General features: G+C 55.0%; 1 protein-coding gene across 2 annotated transcripts in view; it reads left to right on the top strand.

Moving 5' to 3' along the window:
- Positions 1–8,033: 8,033 nt before the first annotated feature.
- Positions 8,034–19,889, top strand: part of SEMA3F (semaphorin 3F) — a 112,500-nt gene continuing 100,644 nt past the window's right edge. Inside the window, exons 1-2 of one of the 2 annotated variants that reach the window (XM_038410676.2) lie at positions 8,034–8,522; positions 15,673–15,824. In XM_038410676.2, the coding sequence (XP_038266604.1) occupies positions 15,713–15,824 (112 nt within the window). In that variant the 5' untranslated portion in view covers positions 8,034–8,522; positions 15,673–15,712. The remainder of the gene's footprint in view (positions 8,523–15,672; positions 15,825–19,889) is intronic. The other variant, XM_038410675.2, reaches the window with a different exon arrangement.

Genomic DNA, 19,889 nt, shown 5'->3' with positions numbered 1-19,889 from the left:
TAGAGTTTACAAACTCCGCAGTTCATACGTGCAGGCTTTATAAACACTGCAAGCTACTGAGAGAGCAACAAACTCAGCATTCCAAAATGCAAATATTCATAACTCTTGAGTTAATGAGCCAGCCGTCTGAAACCAATAAGAATCCTGTGCATTGACATGCTGTTGAGAGCACATGAATTAAACAGCATTTGGAATTTCGATATCAGGCTCCTCTGGGGGGGATGATGATCCTCTAAGGTTTGGTGTTTAGACAAGGTTTTGGGGGCTTTGGTTCAAAAGGGAAACATCTCTATGTAAAGTCTTGTATCTCAGGAAGCCCCTACATTTCACACAGCTTATTTTCACTCATGATTAGAATATTTGGGGTGGGGGAGTTAATTGGCACAACAATTAGAAATTCCAACTGATAAAAGGAAAGGGCTTTTTCACACAACATAGTTAACCTGTGGGACTCCCAGCTACAAAGTGTCATTGAAGTTTAGAGTTTAGCAGGACTCAAAAGAGGACTGGAAAAACAAAAGCTTCCAGAGTTGCAACAGTAAGGATTTAACACAAAACAAAATGTGACTTTTAGATGGGCTTTCTATGCCCGCATGCATGAGGGCCTAAGCCAATGAGGAGGGCTGAGCCATTAGGGAAGGATGAGTCTTTGTGGAAGAACAGCCCAGTGATTGCAGGCTAGTCTGAGACTCAGGATACCAGCATTCAAGTCCCTGCCACAGATTTCCTTGCAAGTCGCTCAGTCTCTGTGCCTCAATTTCCCCATCAATACAACTGTGATAATAGCCTTGCCCTACCTCATGGAGGTGTGAGGATAAATACTGTAAAGATTCAGAGAGGGTCAGCTGCTCAGGTTCTGGGGCCATGTAAGCATCAGACAGAGAGAGAACCTCTGACTAATGGGGGATAGGAGGAAAATTTCCCTAGGGTCAGGTTACTCTGTAGCTGCCACCTGCAGAGTTTCTTGCATCTGGCACTGGCTGTGGTCAGAGACAGAACATCTAATGGGATGGATTTCGGGTCTGATCCAGTCTAGCAATTCCTATGTTCTTAATAATCAGTTTCCTGAATGGAACTACAACTACTGAGTGCATCTTCTCTACCATCCCCTGGATGTCACTGGGCCAGGGACTGCCTTCGTCCTGTGTTTGTAAGGCATCTGGCATCCCGGGGTCCTGCTTAGGGACTGGGACTCCTAGGGCAAAGGCAGTCTGGCCTAGTGGTGTTGGCTGGAGCTGGGATCAGGAGGCGAAAGTCAGAGTCCAAGCCAGGCCAGGGTTGGAGACCGGAGATCAGAACTAGTCACAAGCTAGGTTGGACCAGAAAACAAGGTGACACCTGGAGTTCACAGCAGTCCAGGACAATTTCCTGGCCCATCTTCCAGGGTTAAATAGTGAGCATTGGCCAATCAGAGGCTGCAGGGTGCTGGTCCCTTTGTGCAATACTTCTTGTGGTGCCTAATCTCCACAGTGCTGCTTGGAGGTGGCTCTGCCTGGCCTCCCAGTGGCGATATGGCAACACCAGCTGTTCGAGGCTCCACAGACCCACTTCTAGCCCTGCGGCTCCTCACAGCACACAGCTATTTCATGTCCATGGCATGGGCGCTGACTTTTAGTTTTCCCCAAGGGGTGCTCCACCCTGATCTGCCCCAAGGCCCTGCTCCCACTCCGCCCTTCCCCCGACTCCCAGCCCTCGCTCTGCTCCCTCCCCCGAGGCCCTGCCCTCACTCTTCCCACTCCGCCCCCTCCCCGATGCCCCCACCCTCCACTTGCTGCTCTCCACCCTTCCCCAAGCCACCAAACAGCTGTGACTGGTGGGTGCTGGAGCACCCATGGAGTCGGCGCCTATGCAGCCCCAGGGCAGCATTCTAAGGCAGCACTGTCCAGAGGTGACATAAAAGTTACCCGTCCTCCCCGAATCACACCAGCAGCTGATTCAATATGAAGACCCAGAACACCGGGTGAAGGCTGCCTTTAGGGATGGCAAGATATATCATTTCCCTCCGCCGCTGTTATCACGTAATCTTCTCCGAGCCATGCACATTCTGATCCTTCTCTTTCGTTTAATCAGCCAGACTGCAGACGCGCGTAGCTCAGCTCCCCTGGTTATAATCCTCACCTCTGTGCTGCGCTGCCTGTGAAACATGGGCCACAATTTCTACAAGGGCTAATTGGTATTCTCTCCAGCTCTTCCTTTTCTTTAGGAAAGTCACCTGCTGGGGACGTCCTGATGTGAGGGAGAAAGGTAAACAGGAGAGACGACTGGCTCTCTTTAGCTCATTGATCATTTCATATTCCTCGCTCATATCTCCTCCTAGGCCTGGCCTCTTTCATCTCTCCTTCTGCAGAATGTTTTCATGTCACCGATCGTCTCTCTCACCCTATTACATATATCTGCAGTCTCTTCTTTTGGGACAAAGTGAACATACTAACAAAGGGGAAGATGTATTGCTGATTTCGTGCATCGAGGTTACGGTATTTTCCAGATTGCCCTCTCTGTACAGCTCAATTTGATCTGGTCCATGACTGAAGAGGACAGTTCTATGGAAAAACCAGCTGGTGTAGAAGCAGCCTGGTGATTCAGTAGGTGATACACTTCTCTGTGAAGATGTACACTCTGCACTCTGCGAGTGGGCATAAGCTATCTTGCAGACAAAATGTAGCCTAATACTCTGCCCCTCTCATGGTCATTAAAAGATTCAGTGGCAACATAATTAGCCCCAGTGTGTCGCTCCGATTCCAATGCAGGTAATTCCATTCTTCTGCAACCCAACGTTCCTCCTGGAGTTTCAACTTGAGAAGTTATTCTTCACTTAATGATGCAGCAAGGGGCAGAGTGGTGGGGATGTTCTACCCCAGAGATGGCTATGTTTTATCCGGTGGATGGAATGAGTGTCAAGTGGTCTGAGCTCCTCCAGGATGAAGGGACTCTGACTTGTGGGCTTGCTGGAAAATGGGAAGTATTTGCTGGAGGAAATTCCAAATAAGTGAAAAAACTATTGTGTTTCCACTTTCTTTTGTAGAGACTTTCCAGGTGTATGTGGGGGTTGTCTGTAAAACCCCCTCATTTTGGCAAAAGAGACCCCTTTTTCACTGAAAAAAATTCAACCCCCTGTAATAAAGTGATCCTGCAAAGTTCTGTGGCTAGCCATATGCTCCATGAAGGTAACAGGTGAGTACAGAACTGCTGGATTCTTCTCTTTCATTGGCCTCTCCTCATTCCACTGACCTAGGCCAGTTACTCTCTCTGCATATGAAAAATTGTGGTCTCACCTAGGAACCCCAGTCCCAGATCAGGACCCAATAGCGCCAGGTGCTGTACAAAGAGAACAAAGAGCCAGCGACCTCTATTCTGGCTTTCCGGCACTGGCGTTGGTTTGGTGTTTTGACCCACATCACATACTTGCCTTTGCTTCCCATTTGTCCTATGAGCCTAAATTCCCCTTCCACAGGGACTAAGTGACTGTTGACGGTCTGTGACCCCGAGATGAGGTCCCCCCACCACAAGCTCTGCTGTGGCCTGCAGTTCCATGGGACCATGCTAGTATCAACCCTATCATAGGGCTCTCGTTTGCAATAGCCCCTGTGGTGCAGAGAGGCCACCTCTGGTGCGCTGAGCACCCACAGCTCCAGCTGATGGCCCAGGGAGCCACAGATCAGAGCAGCGTTGTTTAAAAATGCATTTCCTAGGAGATGGGGTAGTAGCTTCCTTCCTTCTTGTTTCGTTTCCCATTGTGCTGGAGCCAAGCCATCTCCCTATTGCCCAGACCCTGTTCATGGAGGGTTCAGACTGAGCAATGCATCCAGTCAGCTGAAGCCTATCCCCTGGATACGAGCACCCCACACACAACTGCCCCCTGCTGGTGTGCCCCTCAGCTGGCAAGACCATCTCCAGGGGAAGAGAGGAGCTGTGACTGTGGTGAGCCAGGTTATGAAATGAGTCTGGGTGAGTTTAAACTGAGATGACTAGCACCATCTCCCAGCACCCTTGATGTGCTACCCCAGCTGAGATTCCTTTCCTTAGTCTCACACCCACTTACCAGTACGTATACCTCTCCCTCCCAGTCCATATCACAGCCCAGGGTTTGGAGACAGCCACTACGCACCTACCCCCAATGCCATCAGGTCTCTGAACCTACTAGCTTGTTCTCCAGAACCTCAGCTTTCCTGTAGAATAAAAAGTCTTTTTTTTAGTTGTTCTGGGTGCAAAGAAAACATTAAAAATGAGACCCAGCATACTTGCTGCAGCGAGGGTCTGCAGAGCCCGGAACAGTCGCTTGGAGAGGTGTGAACTTCCCAGTCAGCAAGGACTGACCACCAGGGCTGATCATTTCAGTGCCCCATGGCTCACAGCAGAGAGGAGAGGTCAGGTCCCAGATATGCGCCCTCCGAGAGACATCTTGTTTGCATGTGGGTGGTGTTCAGAAGATACTGTTTTCCTCCCTGAGCCCAGATTTTAAACATCCCCATGATCTACTGTGCGCAGCGTCTTATTGGGGCATCCCACATGGGCAGAACTCACTGTGTGGCTGGAGCTCGGAAGAGTCCCACGGCCTTTCAACTCTGGGCAGGCCTAATCATGTCTGAGCTTCAGCTCCGCTAAGGTAGTTAACCAGCTCTACAGCTCACCTTCATATTTCAGGTGCCTGGCAGCAACTCACCAGGGAGCGCTGCATCTGAGATTTGTCTCCAAATTCCTATTTTTTCTCTAAATGTAGGCAGCCGCTGGGTGGGAAATGTCATCCAAGGTTCAATTTCATGCCTTTGAATATCCTCCATCATTTTTGCTTGGGTTTTCTTCATAGACATTTTTAATAGGAAGGGTTTGAATTTGGGCTCGGGGTGAAATTTTTCCTCGGCAGCCCTACTTTTTATTTATCTCTTTTTTAAAACTTCACCTGTCTGCACAAAATGGAGCAGGGAGTCTGAGACCAGCTAGATCTGATGCAAGACGGAGTGATTTGTTAAAGAAAACATTGGCTCTTGAATCATTTTCAGCCACTGTTCATGTTCTGTGCACACAAACCTGGCTGATAGAAAACCAGGCACACAGAAAAATCTTCTCCATGAGGAGCTACAATTGCCGGTCAGATTTTGTCAGGCAATATCCACGTGCAGTTGTCGATACACAAGGACTCATGCACGGTTGCTGGCAGACAAAGTGTTCTCTTTCAGCCACTGCACATCTAACCCACAAGTCCACCCTCATGAAAACATTGAGAAAAAGCCCAAAGAATTAATAGAGAACAATCTCTGTTTTAAAGTAGTCAGGATTAATACAAACACAGCACAGACCCACAAAAGCAAGGCAATGAAAAGTGAACTTACTCCCCTACACCTCCATTCGCAAACACACATTGCCACAGCTACTGGCAGCACCACTCATCACAACCTTAACTCTGCCCTACTAGAGACACCAGCCTTCCATTGCCTCCTTGACTATCCTTTCCCCCCCCCCCCTTTACTCAGCCCTCTCTCACTACAGCAGCAAGCCGGGGGCTAACTTGCCAGCTCAGGGAGGGTGAACTTCACATCAGAGTCTATGTCAGGGCCTTGCCTCACACTACACAATTTATGGGTTAAACCAAATGCTTAGGCAAACTGCCAAAATAAAGTAGCTCCTCTGCCCCACCTGGCTACAGTTTCTGAAGGCTTTTCTCTCCACTCTTTCAGCCCTTTGCCCTAAACCCTCAGGGACACCCACAGAAAACTTTCTACTCCTTGCACTTCCCAACTCCCCAGGCCCCATGCCAGGTGCCAGCTAAGAGCTGGATCCTTTCCCCTGATACAGAGTCCCACCTGCTGTCTGCAGGCCACCTGAAAGGCTGATACATGAACTGGGTTCTTTCCCAGGATCCAGGTGCTCCCTGCAGCTCTCCAGCTCAGTTGAGCTCATGCTGATTCTCCTGAGGACCTGGGGAATCATCAAGCTCTCACCTGCTCCCTGGCCTCACCGGGAGCCAGCCTGCTAGTCACAGGTGGGGGCCAAGCTGGATTCCCATAAAGGGTCAGCCTAGGCTGTGGCCACAACCAACAACTGCACCAAACACAGCTAGTGAATTGGACCCAGGGCTGCGTGCCGGAGGGTGGAGTTCAGGATGGGGTGCATCTGGTCTGCAGCATAGCCATGTGCCCGAGGATGGAGGAGAAGAGGGTACGTACTGTGTGGTCACTCGCCCATTCATTTTCTTGCTTTATAAGTTTAATTGATCCAAAGGCCACAACAGGCCTGATCTCCTGCATGACACAGGCCAGGGAATTCCACCCTCCTACCCTGTGTGAGCTCAGTGACTCGCCTTTGTCCAAAGCATCTTGCAAAAAGGCAGCAGCTCTAGCTTTATATGTCACTTGGATGGTGTAAGGAAGGGCTGTTCTCTTGGTTACCATGGGGGATTGAACCACAGATATCTAGGGTGAATCACTAAAGCAGCACATCCCCTAGCCGACAGCTATACTAGACCCATGTCCTCTGTGGGTCCAGCACGCTAACACACACCCAGCGCTGGGTCATGCATTGATTTGCTTTGGAAGCATACCTTTGCTTGTTTGCTTCATTTCTTTCCTGGGGAAATGATGGCCCAGGGTTGCCCTGCCCCCCGGGACAGCCATTGCAAGTGATTTGGACATTTCCTTCACAACAGTGGTATCTCGCTCCCTGGATCGTCTCAGGAACAAGCCACATGTTTGCAGCACAGACTCACCCAAAGCAGAGGCCGGGAGAGAGCAGGGAAAAGACGCAATCAGACCTGAGCCTGGCTTGGGATCATATGGGATAACTCCAAGAGGAATGTCTGTGACAACCCAGGCTCCCAGCTCTCTGCATTAATCACAAGAATCTCCTGTGTCTCATCCTGACTTCAGGTTGCTCAGTCTTACTGTGCAGAGAACAATCCTGGGCATTTGCAGAACACCTTTTGCCCCAAGTGATTCCCCAGATGCTCTGGTAGCCACACAAATCACCCCACCCACCACTGACATGCAGTCACCTCTGGGGAGGAAGAGATCAGCAGCCATAGTTTGACACCTCATTGGAAAGACGGGGCTTCCAGTAGCGCAGAGTCTGCCAAGAAATGTGGATCAGCATTGGGCTTGCTTAGAGGAAAGAGCACCACCTGCTGAATCTTGAGGCAGGGCAGGGCCCTGGAAATTTGCTGGAGATCCCTAGCACCGATTCCACTGATGCCTTGAAGCCTTTCCACTCCAAACAACTTCCCCAGTCCCGCATTGGGGTTCACCCCTCATCTCCCTGGGAGCTTGCCTTCTGTCTGGTGTGGGTGATGGCTCCGAACCTCCTCCCCTGAAGGGTTAACCTGTCTTGTCTTGGGGAGCTGATGCAAGGAAGGAGGGGGGTTGGGGGCTGAGATAATGACAGGAACACGCTTGATGCTGCTGTCAGTTATGCCTGAGTTTTTCTTTGTTGTAGGATATTTGGCTGGCTGGATTTTGCAATATCACAAAGGCCCCTTCCCTTCCTCCCCTCCCTCCTTCTCTCTCTCTGTCTCTGTCACTCACACTCCTCTTCCTCCTCTCTCTCTCTCTCTCCCCCACCCGCCCCAGGGATCCAGGAGGCTCCAGTGCAATAGGCTGCAGAACTAAGCCAGACAAAGGACTAGCTTTATTTATTTAGATTTGCTAGGTGACCCCCCCGCCCTTTTCTGGGCACTCCCCCTAGAAAACAGGCACCAAAGAATCGGTGGGAAGTGAGGAAAGGTACCAAGGGTTTGGAAGAGGCTGCACCAGCCAACCCAGGCCCTAAGGCTGGAGCAGGGGAGCCGAGCAGGGCTGGGAGGATGGAGGGAGTGAGGCTGGAGGTGAGCTGGGCAGGGCTGGGGGGGTGCATGTAAACTGATCCGGGGGTGGGGAGGAGACCAAACCAACCCCCTTCCAAGCATTCCTCTGCAATGCTCCCTCTGCCAAGCCCTCCTGAGGCTCTGGCACCAGCGACTTCAGCGGGGAGGGGCGGTACAGGTGGAAAGGGGTGGGGGTGGGGGTGAAAGAGAAGCCAATCAATCCAGCCCCTCGCCCCGGGCGGGGGAGGGCGGGGCTATGCAAATCGCAGGCAGCAGAAGCCAATGGGCTGCGGCGGGGCCGCGGACTCAGTGCGAGTTGTGGAGCCGGGCGGGCCGGGGAGCGCACGGGGCCGGAGTCTGCCATCGCTGCGCGCAGTTCTGCTCGCCTCGCCTCGCCAGCAGCCAGCGCTCCGCGCACCGAGCCGCCAGCGGAAGGCAGCGCAGCGCAGCCCGGCCCGGGGAGCCTATGGCTCGAGGGGCAGAGCCGGCTCGCCCCTGATCGCCGGCACCCCGCAGCGGGGCTTCTGCGGGCGCACGGCGATGGCGCGGGGACTGTGCCGCCGGGCACCCTGCTGAGATGCGCTTGGGCTGGCGCTAGGGTCCCGCTCCCCTCCGGGGTGGGGCTGCGCCTGGATCGGTGCCGGCTCCGCGCCCGCAGCTCGCCGCGGCTGGGAGCCCCCGCGCGTCCTTGCTGCCCCGTCGGGGGGCTCGGGCCCCGGAGCGGTCCGAAGAGGTACGTATCCGGCGCGGAGCAGGGTGCGGGCATGGCTGCGTCGGGCGAGTGGGACCCAATCCCTGGGGCTCGGGCCCCTGCCCCGCGGGCCCCCCAACTTCGCCAAGGCTTTCGCGCCGGCTGTGGCTGCAGAATACCCTCCCCTGTTGCGAGGCGAGGGCCCGGGGAAGCCCGTTGGGCTGCACCTCCGGAGGGTCGGCAGGGACCTCCCGTCCCGATCGGGCTGAGGGGCTGGGAAGGCAGAGATCCAGGCGAGCGCTGCTCCCTGCAAACTTCGGGCTGGTTTGAACTCCCCAGGACAGCGCAAGTCGTCGGGTCATTCTGTCCCGCGCCCGCGGGGGCAGAGGAGGGGAAAGGGGTCCTGACTTCCTAGGGGCTAGCAGGGCTCAGGGAAGCTCCAGCAGCCGAAAAAGCCGTGGGGGCAGCTAGACCTGCCGAGTCCGCCGGCTCTCCGGGGCAGCTCACCGGCTCTGTGCGGCTGGCTAGAGGGAGCTGCCCTTGGCCGGGGAGGGAGTCCAGTGGGACAGCAGATCCGCGTGGGAAAAGGAAAGGGATGGCGTGCCAGGGCTGGCCTGGCTCCCCGCAGCGCCCGGGTGGGGTAGGGCTCTGGGAAGCCACCCGCAGCCCCTGCAGCTCAGGAAAGTCTGTCTCCCTTTCAGAAGTCTCCTGCTGGTGCGAGGAAGGGGCTACCTCTAAACCCCAGGCTGGCGTGCGCCTTTAGGGGGGTTGTTTCTCTGTCCCCTTCCCAGGTCACTTTGCCCAGCCCCCTTGGCGCTGCCCCAGGGGGAGGTTCTGCTCTCAGCCACTCCAGGGCCTTTGCTTTGGGCCTGGAGTGACCCAGCACAGAGGTGGGTGAAATCCCTGGGTCTGAGCGATCTTGCGGGCTCTTTCACCTTTATCAGCTCTTGAGTTCCCTGCATTTGTCGTCCATTCTCCCTTCTCTTCTTCCCCTACTCCCTCCTCGCCCCCTTGTTTGAATTCTTCTCCCAAGTTCTGGGCCTAGGGGCAGCGGTGTGTTCCCGTCTCTGCCCTGCCCCTGGTGGGGCGGTAGGGGAGGGTTAACCAGTCCCCCACCTCTATCATCTCCCTACAGCCTGCATTGTCAGTCGAGGAGGAGAGGAGCTCTTCCAGGTTCTGCTGGCAGCCTCACTCCCACATCAGCCTGTTTGTTTTCCCTTTGGCTTTCATTTCCCCAATGAAAACATAACTGCTGTGTAATTAGTGGGAGACATTGCCGTGCCTGGGGAGTTGCAGCCGCCCTGGCTAATTGCGTCAATTTGTTAGACAGGGCAAAAACCCCAACCCCTTGTTCTCCTTTGCTGCAGCTCAGATCTCTCAGTGCAGCTGGAGACATCCTTGTCCCTGCCAACAGCTGGCACAGGTTGCTTGGGCTGGGGCCCTTGCGCCGGAGCATCAGGTGTCTGTATGGACACTGTGGAGCCAGGCCCTGGAATGTGGGATGTCTCTTGTTTGGGTTAGTAACAGCCACTGGCATTTATTTCAGCATCCCCCAATTCCTGTCCCTTCCTTTCTTTGTGCAGCCTCAGTCGAAACCTGTTTTGCCTTCTCCCGTGCAGGGAATTCTTTCCTTGTCCATCTCTGGATGGCCTGTGGCCCAGTTGTGCCTGAGTTGTGGGACTCCTAGAGAATGGATGTTGGGTGGGGAGGTTCCTGAATCCATGGGAGAAGTGGATCTGCCTGGGGGGAGGCATGGAGCTAGGGGAGAGTCAGAGGGCTGAAAGATGGAAAGAAGGGATCCTGAGAGGAAAGAGGGACCTGCCAATGGGGCATGGAGGGGCACAGACATGCCAGACCCTTGGCAGTCTCACCCTGGAGGAGCCAGTGTGCCCAGGAGCACCAGGAGACTGTTAATGAGCTGGGGGGATGGGTAGGGAGGGCAGCTTGGCTGTGTCCTGCTGGAAGGCCAAGGGCTTGGCTGCGGTGACGACTCACATCTGGGTGGGCAGAACACTGGGGCAGGGGATAATGTATTGGGGAGAAAGCAGTGCTTCACCCTGGGGTATGCTGGGTGCCCCAAGATGGCTGGTTTGGGAATGTGGCAGGGGTAGCCCTGGAGATGGGCAGAGTGCCCCCCGGGCGTCTGGGCTTGGGGACCTGCCTGGCTCACTGCTGTGTCTGCTCATTGTTGGGCCCTGACTCATTCTGACAGGTTTTCAACACCAGTCCCCCCGCCTCCCCTTCACTCTGCTTTCTCCCTGCGAGGAGGGTATGTGTCTCTCCTCCCCACCAGGCTGGGAGGAAGGTCAATCTTACCTTGGGGGAATAGTCAGGAGTCACATAGCAGCCCCAGCTCCTGCCAGTGCCATTGTGCAGGGCACGGAGTGCCGTGAACTCCCTGGGAACGTGGCTGTGGTGGGGAGTGGCAGAGGGTGGGGCAGTGGGGTCGCAGATCAGAGTGCTAGTGGGGAGCTTCCAACCATCCCCTCATCGTTCAGGCTCAGGGCACTTCCTCTTCAGAAATACAGGCCCCCCCACACTGCCAGCCCATGCTGTTAGGATGCTGGGGGCCATCAGCAGAAGGGGCCACATGCAGCTTGCCTGCTCTGTTCCTCTCCACTGGGAGCAAAGGGTCCTGGGACAGCAAATATCTTGGGTATAAGGGCACAGCATCAAACCCAGGACAAGTGCCTTAGTCAGGTGACCCCACTGACCCACCCAACCTATGATGCCCACGTGGCCTGGTCTCCTAAGTGCCCCCAGGTTGTCAGCCCTTGGAAATGATCTAACACGGTGGCAGACGTTCTTCTACCTGACTGGTCCAAGCGCCATGCACATGGGGCTAGAATGGTGCTGCTCTCCTGGGTGGGTGGGGGGTGGGGTACTAAGAAGGTGTTTTGTTCTCCCAACCTTCTCCTAGCCCTGACCCACTGTCAGACTCCAAGGAGGCCCCCTCCCACCACAGGTCAGACTGCTGAAAAGAGAGAGGAATATCCCATAGCCTGACCCCAAGGACCAGAGCCACACAGAAAGACCCCTCTTGGGAGAGGACGGGGCATGAGGAGGCAATGGAGGGTTAAATGTGGCTGTGGAGGAGTTATGTAGGGGGAAGTTATCTGTCCAGTCCGAGGGGCTGCAGCGTTTTCCTGATGTCATTGTGTGCGTGTCGTAGTTACGGAGTTCTTAAGAAGTCCCTTTTGACTCCTGAGCCTGCGGCTTTCTTTTTCTCCCGGAACACTTCCTGCTCTCTGAGCCCCTTTCTTGGACACACGCACACCGAGAGCCAGGCACGGCGCAGGCCTGCCGCTCCCACCCCCTCCGAATGGGCATTTCAGCAGCAGAGCTGAGATCTTTCCCTTTCCGCCCAATTGCCTCGGCTCCCAAACATTTTGGCTAATCTTTATTTGATTTATTTTGGGGATGGGGAAAATAGCTATGCTGTTCATAATGAAATAAAAATAATCTAGAATGCCCAGTCTCTGAGTTTCGCCTTGCCTGCCCATGCCAGGAGAGGAGGGTGGGTAATTCTTGTTGAGAAACAAATCTGTCCAAAGCAGTTGAGTTTCCACATTTGAGTGTGAGCGACATTGGAGAGAAGAATTGCAGCGCTAAGATGCACTTGGAGATCAGTCTATTCCCCCTGCTCTCTCTGGGCATTTGTCTTCCTCCCAGCTTTAGACCCTGTTTTCATTTCTCATTCCTTTTACCAATCCCTCTTTCTTTCCTCCTCCTCCCCCCCCTTCTTTCCATTTTTGTCTTTCTCCTCCTTTTCTCCTCTTCCCCTTTTTCCTTTGTTTGCCATTTCACTCCCTCTCTGACGCGCACACAGCTCCATCCAAATGAAATAGCAGGATCTGCCAGAACTATTTCCCAAAACCGGCAGGGGGGTTTATTTAACTGCAGCCGACTGTAGCTTTTATATCGCAGGGTAATTTGGTTTTTAGACGTCCCGGCTCCAAAACACATGGCATTGTGCTAAGTGCAAAATCTCAGCCGGGAGACGCTGACATGGAAATGAGTGAGAGTACAATAGACTCCAGAGAGAGCTGTGTGTGCCTGAGAGGGGAAACAGATCGATAAGACAAATATTTAAGAACTCCAAAGGCAATAGCAATACAGTAGTGACTGGGAGCAGGGAGCTGCAATTCCTGTGATGGTGGGGCCCACAGTTGAAAGAAGCTCTGTACTCCCAGGGGCTCAGCCTGTACCGCTAACATCCTTCCAGCCATTCGTCTGACTAATTTGAGGGATTTTCCTATAAAATCCCCAAAGTTAGTTTCCACCATTTAGAGAGTCTCCTCCCGTCAGCTCCCTGCAGTTTGCTCCTTGGGCACAGGGGGCAGCACTGAAGGCCCCTCTGTCCCCCGCTGCTCAAGAAGCAGTGTCAGGGCATGTTCTGTCCCTCTCAGCCAGCTCACCTGCCGTCTCACTGCCCTGCTACCCTCAGTACCTGTCCCAGACATCAGGGCCTCAGATGAATAGTGCAATGGCCACATCCTAGGGCTTGAACCTCCAGAGCGCAATGTGGGACCTGCTGCAGAGCCAGAGCTCCTGAGCTGGGCTGTGCCAGCCTCTGAACTGGCAGAAAGGGGGACCTGTGGCTGCCCAGTGGGGGACGAGCACTAGCTCGTGATTTTTTTTTCCCCTGGCCCAGGAGGGTTTCGTGCAGGCACATGTGATGATTTGTGGTACTCTGCCTCCCCCATGCACACTTGCTGGCCTCATCCATCTGGCTCAGCTGGGCTGATTGACCAACAAATACCCCAGTGGAGACAAGGCCCTTGGGCAAATGTCTGAGACCCACCCTCCCCCCCCCGCATCTCTCCACCCGTACCCCCGTCAACAGTGCTTTGCCATCATCTATTTCCCCGGTGCGACATGTGGCCTTGGGATCTGTGGTGGGAGGGAGATGGCTGGATCTATCTCTGAGCCAGGAAGAATTAATAACCTGGTGCCTGCAGAGCACAGAGCTGTGAAATGAACCTACTTTCCCTTCCCCTTGGCAAAGCAGATATACCCAGACACCGGCAGTGTCACCACCTCCTGTGCATTTATGGCAAATGTCCCGGAATTTGGGGTCCATAAAGCCCCAGCGCTTGGATTCATGTGAGCATTTGAGAGCCTCCCTCTTAGATTGGGAAGAAGGAAGTTTCTGGCCGTGCTGGTTGCAGAGAAAAGTTGGAAAATGTGACCTGCGGGTGACCGTAACAGCTCAGAAATCAGAAGGCAAAGGGGAAGAACCTTGTTTTCTTATTGGGTTAAATCTCATGAGATTTAAGCCAATATCTCCTGATTGGTTGGGGCCTGACTCCTGACTGAGCACGGGGTCTTGGCCAGACTGCAATGAGGAGCCTGCCAAGTAATCAGTCAGTTCCTCCCATCCCCAAGCTAGTCCTCTCAGGCCTACTGTGGATGCACCGGCTGGAGGATTTGGGGGCGGGCCAGTGCGCTCACTCTCGGGGCAGCCCTGATCCAACCCAACTTGTTCAGTGAGCGAGGGTTGGGGTATCACCCACATTTGCAGGTCGAACTAGAAGGGAAAGACTGAGCACGGGCTGTGAGTACTGCACTGGGGAGATCTCTGGTAGCAGGCAGCTCTCCTCGAGCACAGGTAGCCAGCGCTGGCAGGTGACGTTCGACCAATTCCAAGTGGCAGTAAGTGGCCGTTGCTGACAGTGAGGCTAATTAGCCAGTCGACTGAGGAGTGTGGGGGAGTCTCCCTCATCTGGAATCCAGATTGGGTGTCTTGCTAATGCCCATTGCTGGCTCAACACAGGGCTAACAGGGAAGGAGCCTTGGTCGGTCACTACGGTCCCATCTGGATTTAAAATCCTGTCACTGCGGCATTAAGATAGATCAGCTTCAATTCCTGCCACACCACCTGGGAGCTACATCCCATGTGAGTCTGGTGGTTCGTGCGTGGCCCCCAGCTCTCCCCTTCATGGTGTTGCCGGATCCCCACGGTGCCCAGCCAACCTGGCACATACGGACCTTCTTTTTTTTCTCCAAAGTGCCTTTTGTCTCTCTTTGTTCTGTAAATAATGAAGTCCAGATTTCCCCTCCGCTCCCTGGTTCGCGCAGTTCTTTGCTCGGTGGGGGACGTGAAGGGGAGGGAACGATCACGATCTGGGCCAGCAGCTGCCAGCTGGTGGGCCAGCCAGGTCCTTCCATGACTGCCATGGGATTGGCCAGGAGGGGGCTGTTCAGTCCTGAACCAGTCGCTTGGATTACTGCCCCTCAATCAAACCCCGTTTGCTTTGGCAAATGACGCCAGCCTGTGAGCTGGTTAGTTATGGTAGTGCTGCTCCTGGGGATGCTGGCTTGCTTGGCGGAGTCCACTGTCCTGCGGGGACTGGGGACCACTTCCTGAAAAGCGTATGGTCATGGGGCGAGCGTTTGGACCTGCCCCATCACCCGCCTCCCCTTAGTTCCACGTTCAATGAGCGGCTGATGAAGAGTTTGCAAACAAAAATAGTTTGCACCCCTCCCACCAGATGGCTAGGGACAGGCTGGTCAGAGCAGAGCTGGGTTTGAAGGCCGCTTTTATAAGCGGGGACCTGGCAAAATGATGAGAAAGATACGAAGGAGCCAACTGCCCGGGCTCCTCTGTATGGGCCAGACAGCAAGAGATGTGGAAAGGAATGACCAAGCATCCTGTCTGGTCTGCTCAAGCCCTCAGGCGGGGCTGCCCCACCTCCCCAAAAGCTGTGTCCCCCAGCACTGGTGCAAGGGGAAGGGAAGCTGAGCTGTGGTTAACCCCTTGTTCACCAGGTAGCGCCCCCTTCGTCTAACAGGTCAGCCCAGATCAGTGCTCCCTGGGAGCTGGGCAGGGGCTGGAGAATTACTCCAGCGGTGGCCCTAAGACTTGGGGCCCCATCTCCCCACTGCAGGGTCTGAGGAACAGTCAGTAGGGCTTGTGCCGACTGTCAGACCCCTGGGGTTTATGGACTCCTAGACTGGCTCCCTTCCCCCACCCCCAGTTCTCGTCCATCTTCTGATGTGAGGGGAACTACCTGGGAAGGAGCCTGGGAGGTATGTGTGAGCTGGGTGTGGCCCTGGCACTGGTCTGGGGTGTATCTGTGGATGGTGCTCCCCACAGGAGAGGCGGATTGGGTGAGAACCACATCCCCTCAGTGAGCAGGCTGCTCCATTCTCAGCCCCCCAAGTAACGCTGCTTTCTCCTGCCCGCTAGGCTTCCCAAGGACTCTGCCTGGACTTAGACCCACCCCACCATGCCCCTCCTTGGCTTCGTCCTCTGGGTCACTCTGCTGACACTGGGCTGGCGGGTGGCCCACGCCAAGGACTATGTCTTTGCCGCCCCAAGGGTGCAGCTCTCCCTCAAAGGTAAGACACTGTCTCCTTCCTTCTCGAACCTAAAGCTGGGGGTCCTGTGTCTTGTGCTTTGGGGTCACTGTAGCAGCTGGGTCCAGAATCCATTCCAGGGGCATGGGAATCCAGGTCTGGTTCTTCCCCTCCCAGAGGCTCCACCAGAGTCCTTCCAGGGGCTCAGCAATTCAGGTCTGGTCCTTCCCTTCTTTAACCTCTGGGCCATTAGCACATCCATCAATCCCTTCTGTGTCCACCCCCTTTCTGAGCCAACATGTGCCCTTGGGGCACACGGAAATCCTGGCCAGGATCATTGTATCTTGCTGGAATGGATTCTAGTCAGTTCCTCTGGTGCCAATCAGATCCACTTGGTACTGTGGGCGGTGCGGGGGAATTGCATTGTGACACAGGGAACTTTCCCGCCATTCCTCAAGTCGAGTGTTGTGACTGGCGGACCAGACAGCGGATGGAAATGCGGTGAGCCCAGGCTGGTCCTGGCACCTAGGACCTGGTGATGCCCCAAGAATGGGCTCCCTCGGAAGGGGGGAGGGGTGATGCAGTTCTTCTGGCTAGTCCCCCCCCTCTGCCCATGTAGTGGGGCAAGGCTGTTGGACTCCCCCGTGCCAGATGGCTAGGGTTTGGAGCATGCAGCTAGTGGCATCTGTGGGCCACAGCTGAGATAGTCCTAGAGGGGAGCCCTGGGTTCAGCCCCACAGCACCCCGGGGAAGGGAGCACAGGCCCGGTTCCCAGTTGATGTAGTTGAAAGGTGAACTGGCAGGATGTGCCAGCTGCTGTTGCAACACAGGGTGTGCAGTGAACGTTTCTGCTCCCCTGCCCTTCCTTCTCATCCCTGCAACACAGAACGGCTTGGGCCTTGGGGGAGCTGGCAGGGTGGGTTTATCTGCAAGCTCCAACCAGGGGATCGGAGCTGGCAAAGAAGGGGGCAGGTGCAGAGCTGTGGAGCAGAGCTCGCTAGCCTGTTGCAAATTAAGCCACCTGCTGGTGTTGGTGCCTGTGTGGGCTGGGACCTGCTCTCCTCTACCACCCCCCCGGGTCCGTTTGTGGGATCTGCTCACTGGCTCTGTACTTGCTCAGATACTAGGGCGCTGTCCAGATGTACATGGCCTTTTGCGATCGCCCCAGGGGTGTTGGATCCCATGCCAGGAGGCCTGATGCCAGGGTGGGGGTTGAGCTGGAAAGAGGAGGGTTGTGAGTGGATGCAACAAGTTTCGGCAGGGCCAGGGTTTGCACAAGCAATTTGTGGTCATCGTGGGAACCTCTGACCAGTCGCTGGGTGAACACTGCATGGCGCCTGTGTCCTGGGTGTCTTTGTCACTTGCCAGCTGGGGAGAATCTGCAGGCAGGCAACATGGCCTAGCGGGCAGGGCACCGCACTGGAACTCATTGAGACCTGGCTTCTGTTCCCACCTCTGCAACCTTTGCTGAGTCACTGCCCATTCTGTGCCTCAGTTTCCCCTCTTACTCCTCAGCTCTTGGAGACCGTGAGCTCTTCAGGGCAGAGTGTCTCTCACTGTGTTAGACAGGGCCTGGCCCAACAGGACTCCCAACATGGGTTAGTGCTGCTAGGTGCTACCGTAGACAATAGGATGCAACCCTATTGCAGGGAGAGTCCCATGCCTCTTCAGCCCCTGCCTCTTCTCTCCCCTGGAGGGGTTTGCCCTTTGGCCCCCTCCCATCCTGGTGCTGGAAGCCACTTGGGACTCAGCTGGGCCTGAGCAGAGTGGGTAGGTGTGTGGACAAAGAGCAAGTGGATGGCTGGGGCAGGAGTCCTAGAGGGTTGTGAGAAGGCTTTGAGGGTTTGCAGCCCTCAGCAGTTGTGCCATGGCGCTAGCCTGCATCCACACTAGAGGGAGCAGGAGGGATGGTCGCTGTACCCCGGCCAGCCAGCGCAGTCCTGGGATTGCCGTCACTACGCCCGTGTGGGGTTTGTGCATGTGGACAGGGTTGGAGTTAATAGGAACACTCAAGTGATAACTCACGTTCACTCGCTAATGGAGGCCAGCCCACAGCCCCATTGCAAATGAGGTCCTATAATGATGCCTGCATGCCACTGCATGCCCGCTGGCTCAGCCAGGCCCTTCGCCACTTGGTACCACTGGGCAGGTGTGAAAATCTGTGCAAATGGCTGCGATCCGTACAGCTGTGGCTCCTCGTTGCCCCCACCCTGTGCTGCTAGGGCCCAGAGCTTTGTTTCCTGCCTGGGCCCTTGGCCAAGGAAGCAGGACACTGCATGCCCCCGTTTGTGATACTGCTGTTGTGCTAGCATGGTGCAGACAGGGTAAGATCCCCCCTTGCCAGGCCTGGGTGACACCTGTGTCCCTGTTTTGCTGATTTTTGGTGTCCAACAGGACGTGTGCCTGCCCTCAGTGAATTTCATTTCACACTGTATGTACCTGATCCTGTGTTGCCCTGCTGACTCCAGCAGTGGGGCGCTGTCAGAAGGGCTGGAAAGTTGTTGTCTGGGAGATGAGTGGCAATGGGCTTAGCCCGGCCTTGAATAACATCTCTGCTAATGGACTGGGAGTGACCCACACGCCGATCAAGGCGAGCTGGGAGGAGGCAAGGAGAATGAAACTACACAAAGGCGCACGGCAGGGTTAGGCGCGCGGGCAGAAAATGGAGGCTGATATCAAGGGGAGCATGGTGGTGGGGCCGCCTGGGGAGCTGGGAAAGGAGCCGAGTCCTGGGACAGATCTAGCCGGCAAAATGAAAAGTTCAGCTCCACAGACTCTTTGCAAAAGGTCACTGCTCTCTGCCGTGCGTAAACCAAGGGGGAGGAATTATTTCACACAGTACTTGTGGGTATAATTTGGATGACACTCAGGGGTCCTGCGGTCGGGACAGTCCAGCTCTTGGGACTTTGGGTGTGTTTTATGCACAGGCTGGGAAGTGGACTCCGCTACTAAGGTTTTTGCAGGCCTGTGGTTCTGTGATATGCTGCAACAGGGCTGCATCACAATGCGCGGTGTTCCCAGCTGGTCTGGGCTCCAGCATGGAGAGAGAGCCAAGCCGGAGCAAAATTCAGGCTTTAGTCCTTCCTTCCACCTACGCTGTCCTCTCCCAGCAAGCCCTTACTGAATGGAGAGGCCTCACTGCCCTGCTACGTAATCACCCAACAGCGCCCCCTATTGGGAAGCTGGTTATCACAACACCCAGGTATATATGCTGAGCGAAGGATGCAATGTTGCAGGATTGAGAAATGGGAGGTGGAGGAAATTGAAGCTACCTGCTTCTCACTTTGGAGACTAGATCAGGCAGAATGTAACCGCACACTGCGTTTCCGACAGCATGTGCGTTGATGCAATGCTCATGCCGGGGACGGTAGCTCTAACACAGTCTTGACAAGCATTGTTAAGCATGGTGTGTGGCGGGAGTGTCCACATGCAGTCGCTTCCATGGGAGCTGGGCGTTGCTTGTACGTCTCTGGTATAACTCGCACTGCCCTTGCCTGTCCATGACGGCCGGATCGGGCAGTTGTCAGGTGGGATTCCCAAAACCATCTATGACTTAGGAGCCCAAATCCTGTTGCCTGAGGGATTTAGGAGCATGGGTCTTATTAACTTTCACTTTCCTCTGGAAATCCCACCGGTTTGGGACTCAGGGTGGCATTTCCAATTTTCACTCCTCTACTTGCCTCTGCTGCCCCCATCAGCCGCTCCGCCTCCAGGCGGTACCTGCTGGGGATCTGTGTGGCTGCGCTGGTTGACAGCTGCGCGCCTGCCTCTGCAGCCATTGGAGAGCTGTTAATGAGGGGCACTGAGGGAATTGCTGCTTCCTTTTATCCCCTCCCCGAAAGCCACCCACCCTAGGTGCTGATGGGCACGGATGTGATGGGCAAGGAGGGTGCAGTTTACACTTCGTTGAACTGGAGTAATTTTTGGAGCGTCTTTTTGCCTTACTCCGAATGAGCAGGTCACCTGCCCCCTGTCTCTCTGCCCTGCTGCTGCGCTCTTTCAGTGTCTCCAGTCAATGAGAATTAACCTCTCGCCTTCCTTAAGAGCCAGCTGGGATGCTGGAGCTGTAAACTGAGCTGGCTTTAATCGGCTTTTACGAGTCGATAA

The sequence above is a fragment of the Dermochelys coriacea genome, chromosome 7 (assembly GCF_009764565.3).
Source record: "Dermochelys coriacea isolate rDerCor1 chromosome 7, rDerCor1.pri.v4, whole genome shotgun sequence".
Taxonomy (NCBI): Eukaryota; Metazoa; Chordata; order Testudines; family Dermochelyidae; genus Dermochelys; species Dermochelys coriacea.
This window is presented reverse-complemented; position numbering and strand designations above follow the sequence as displayed.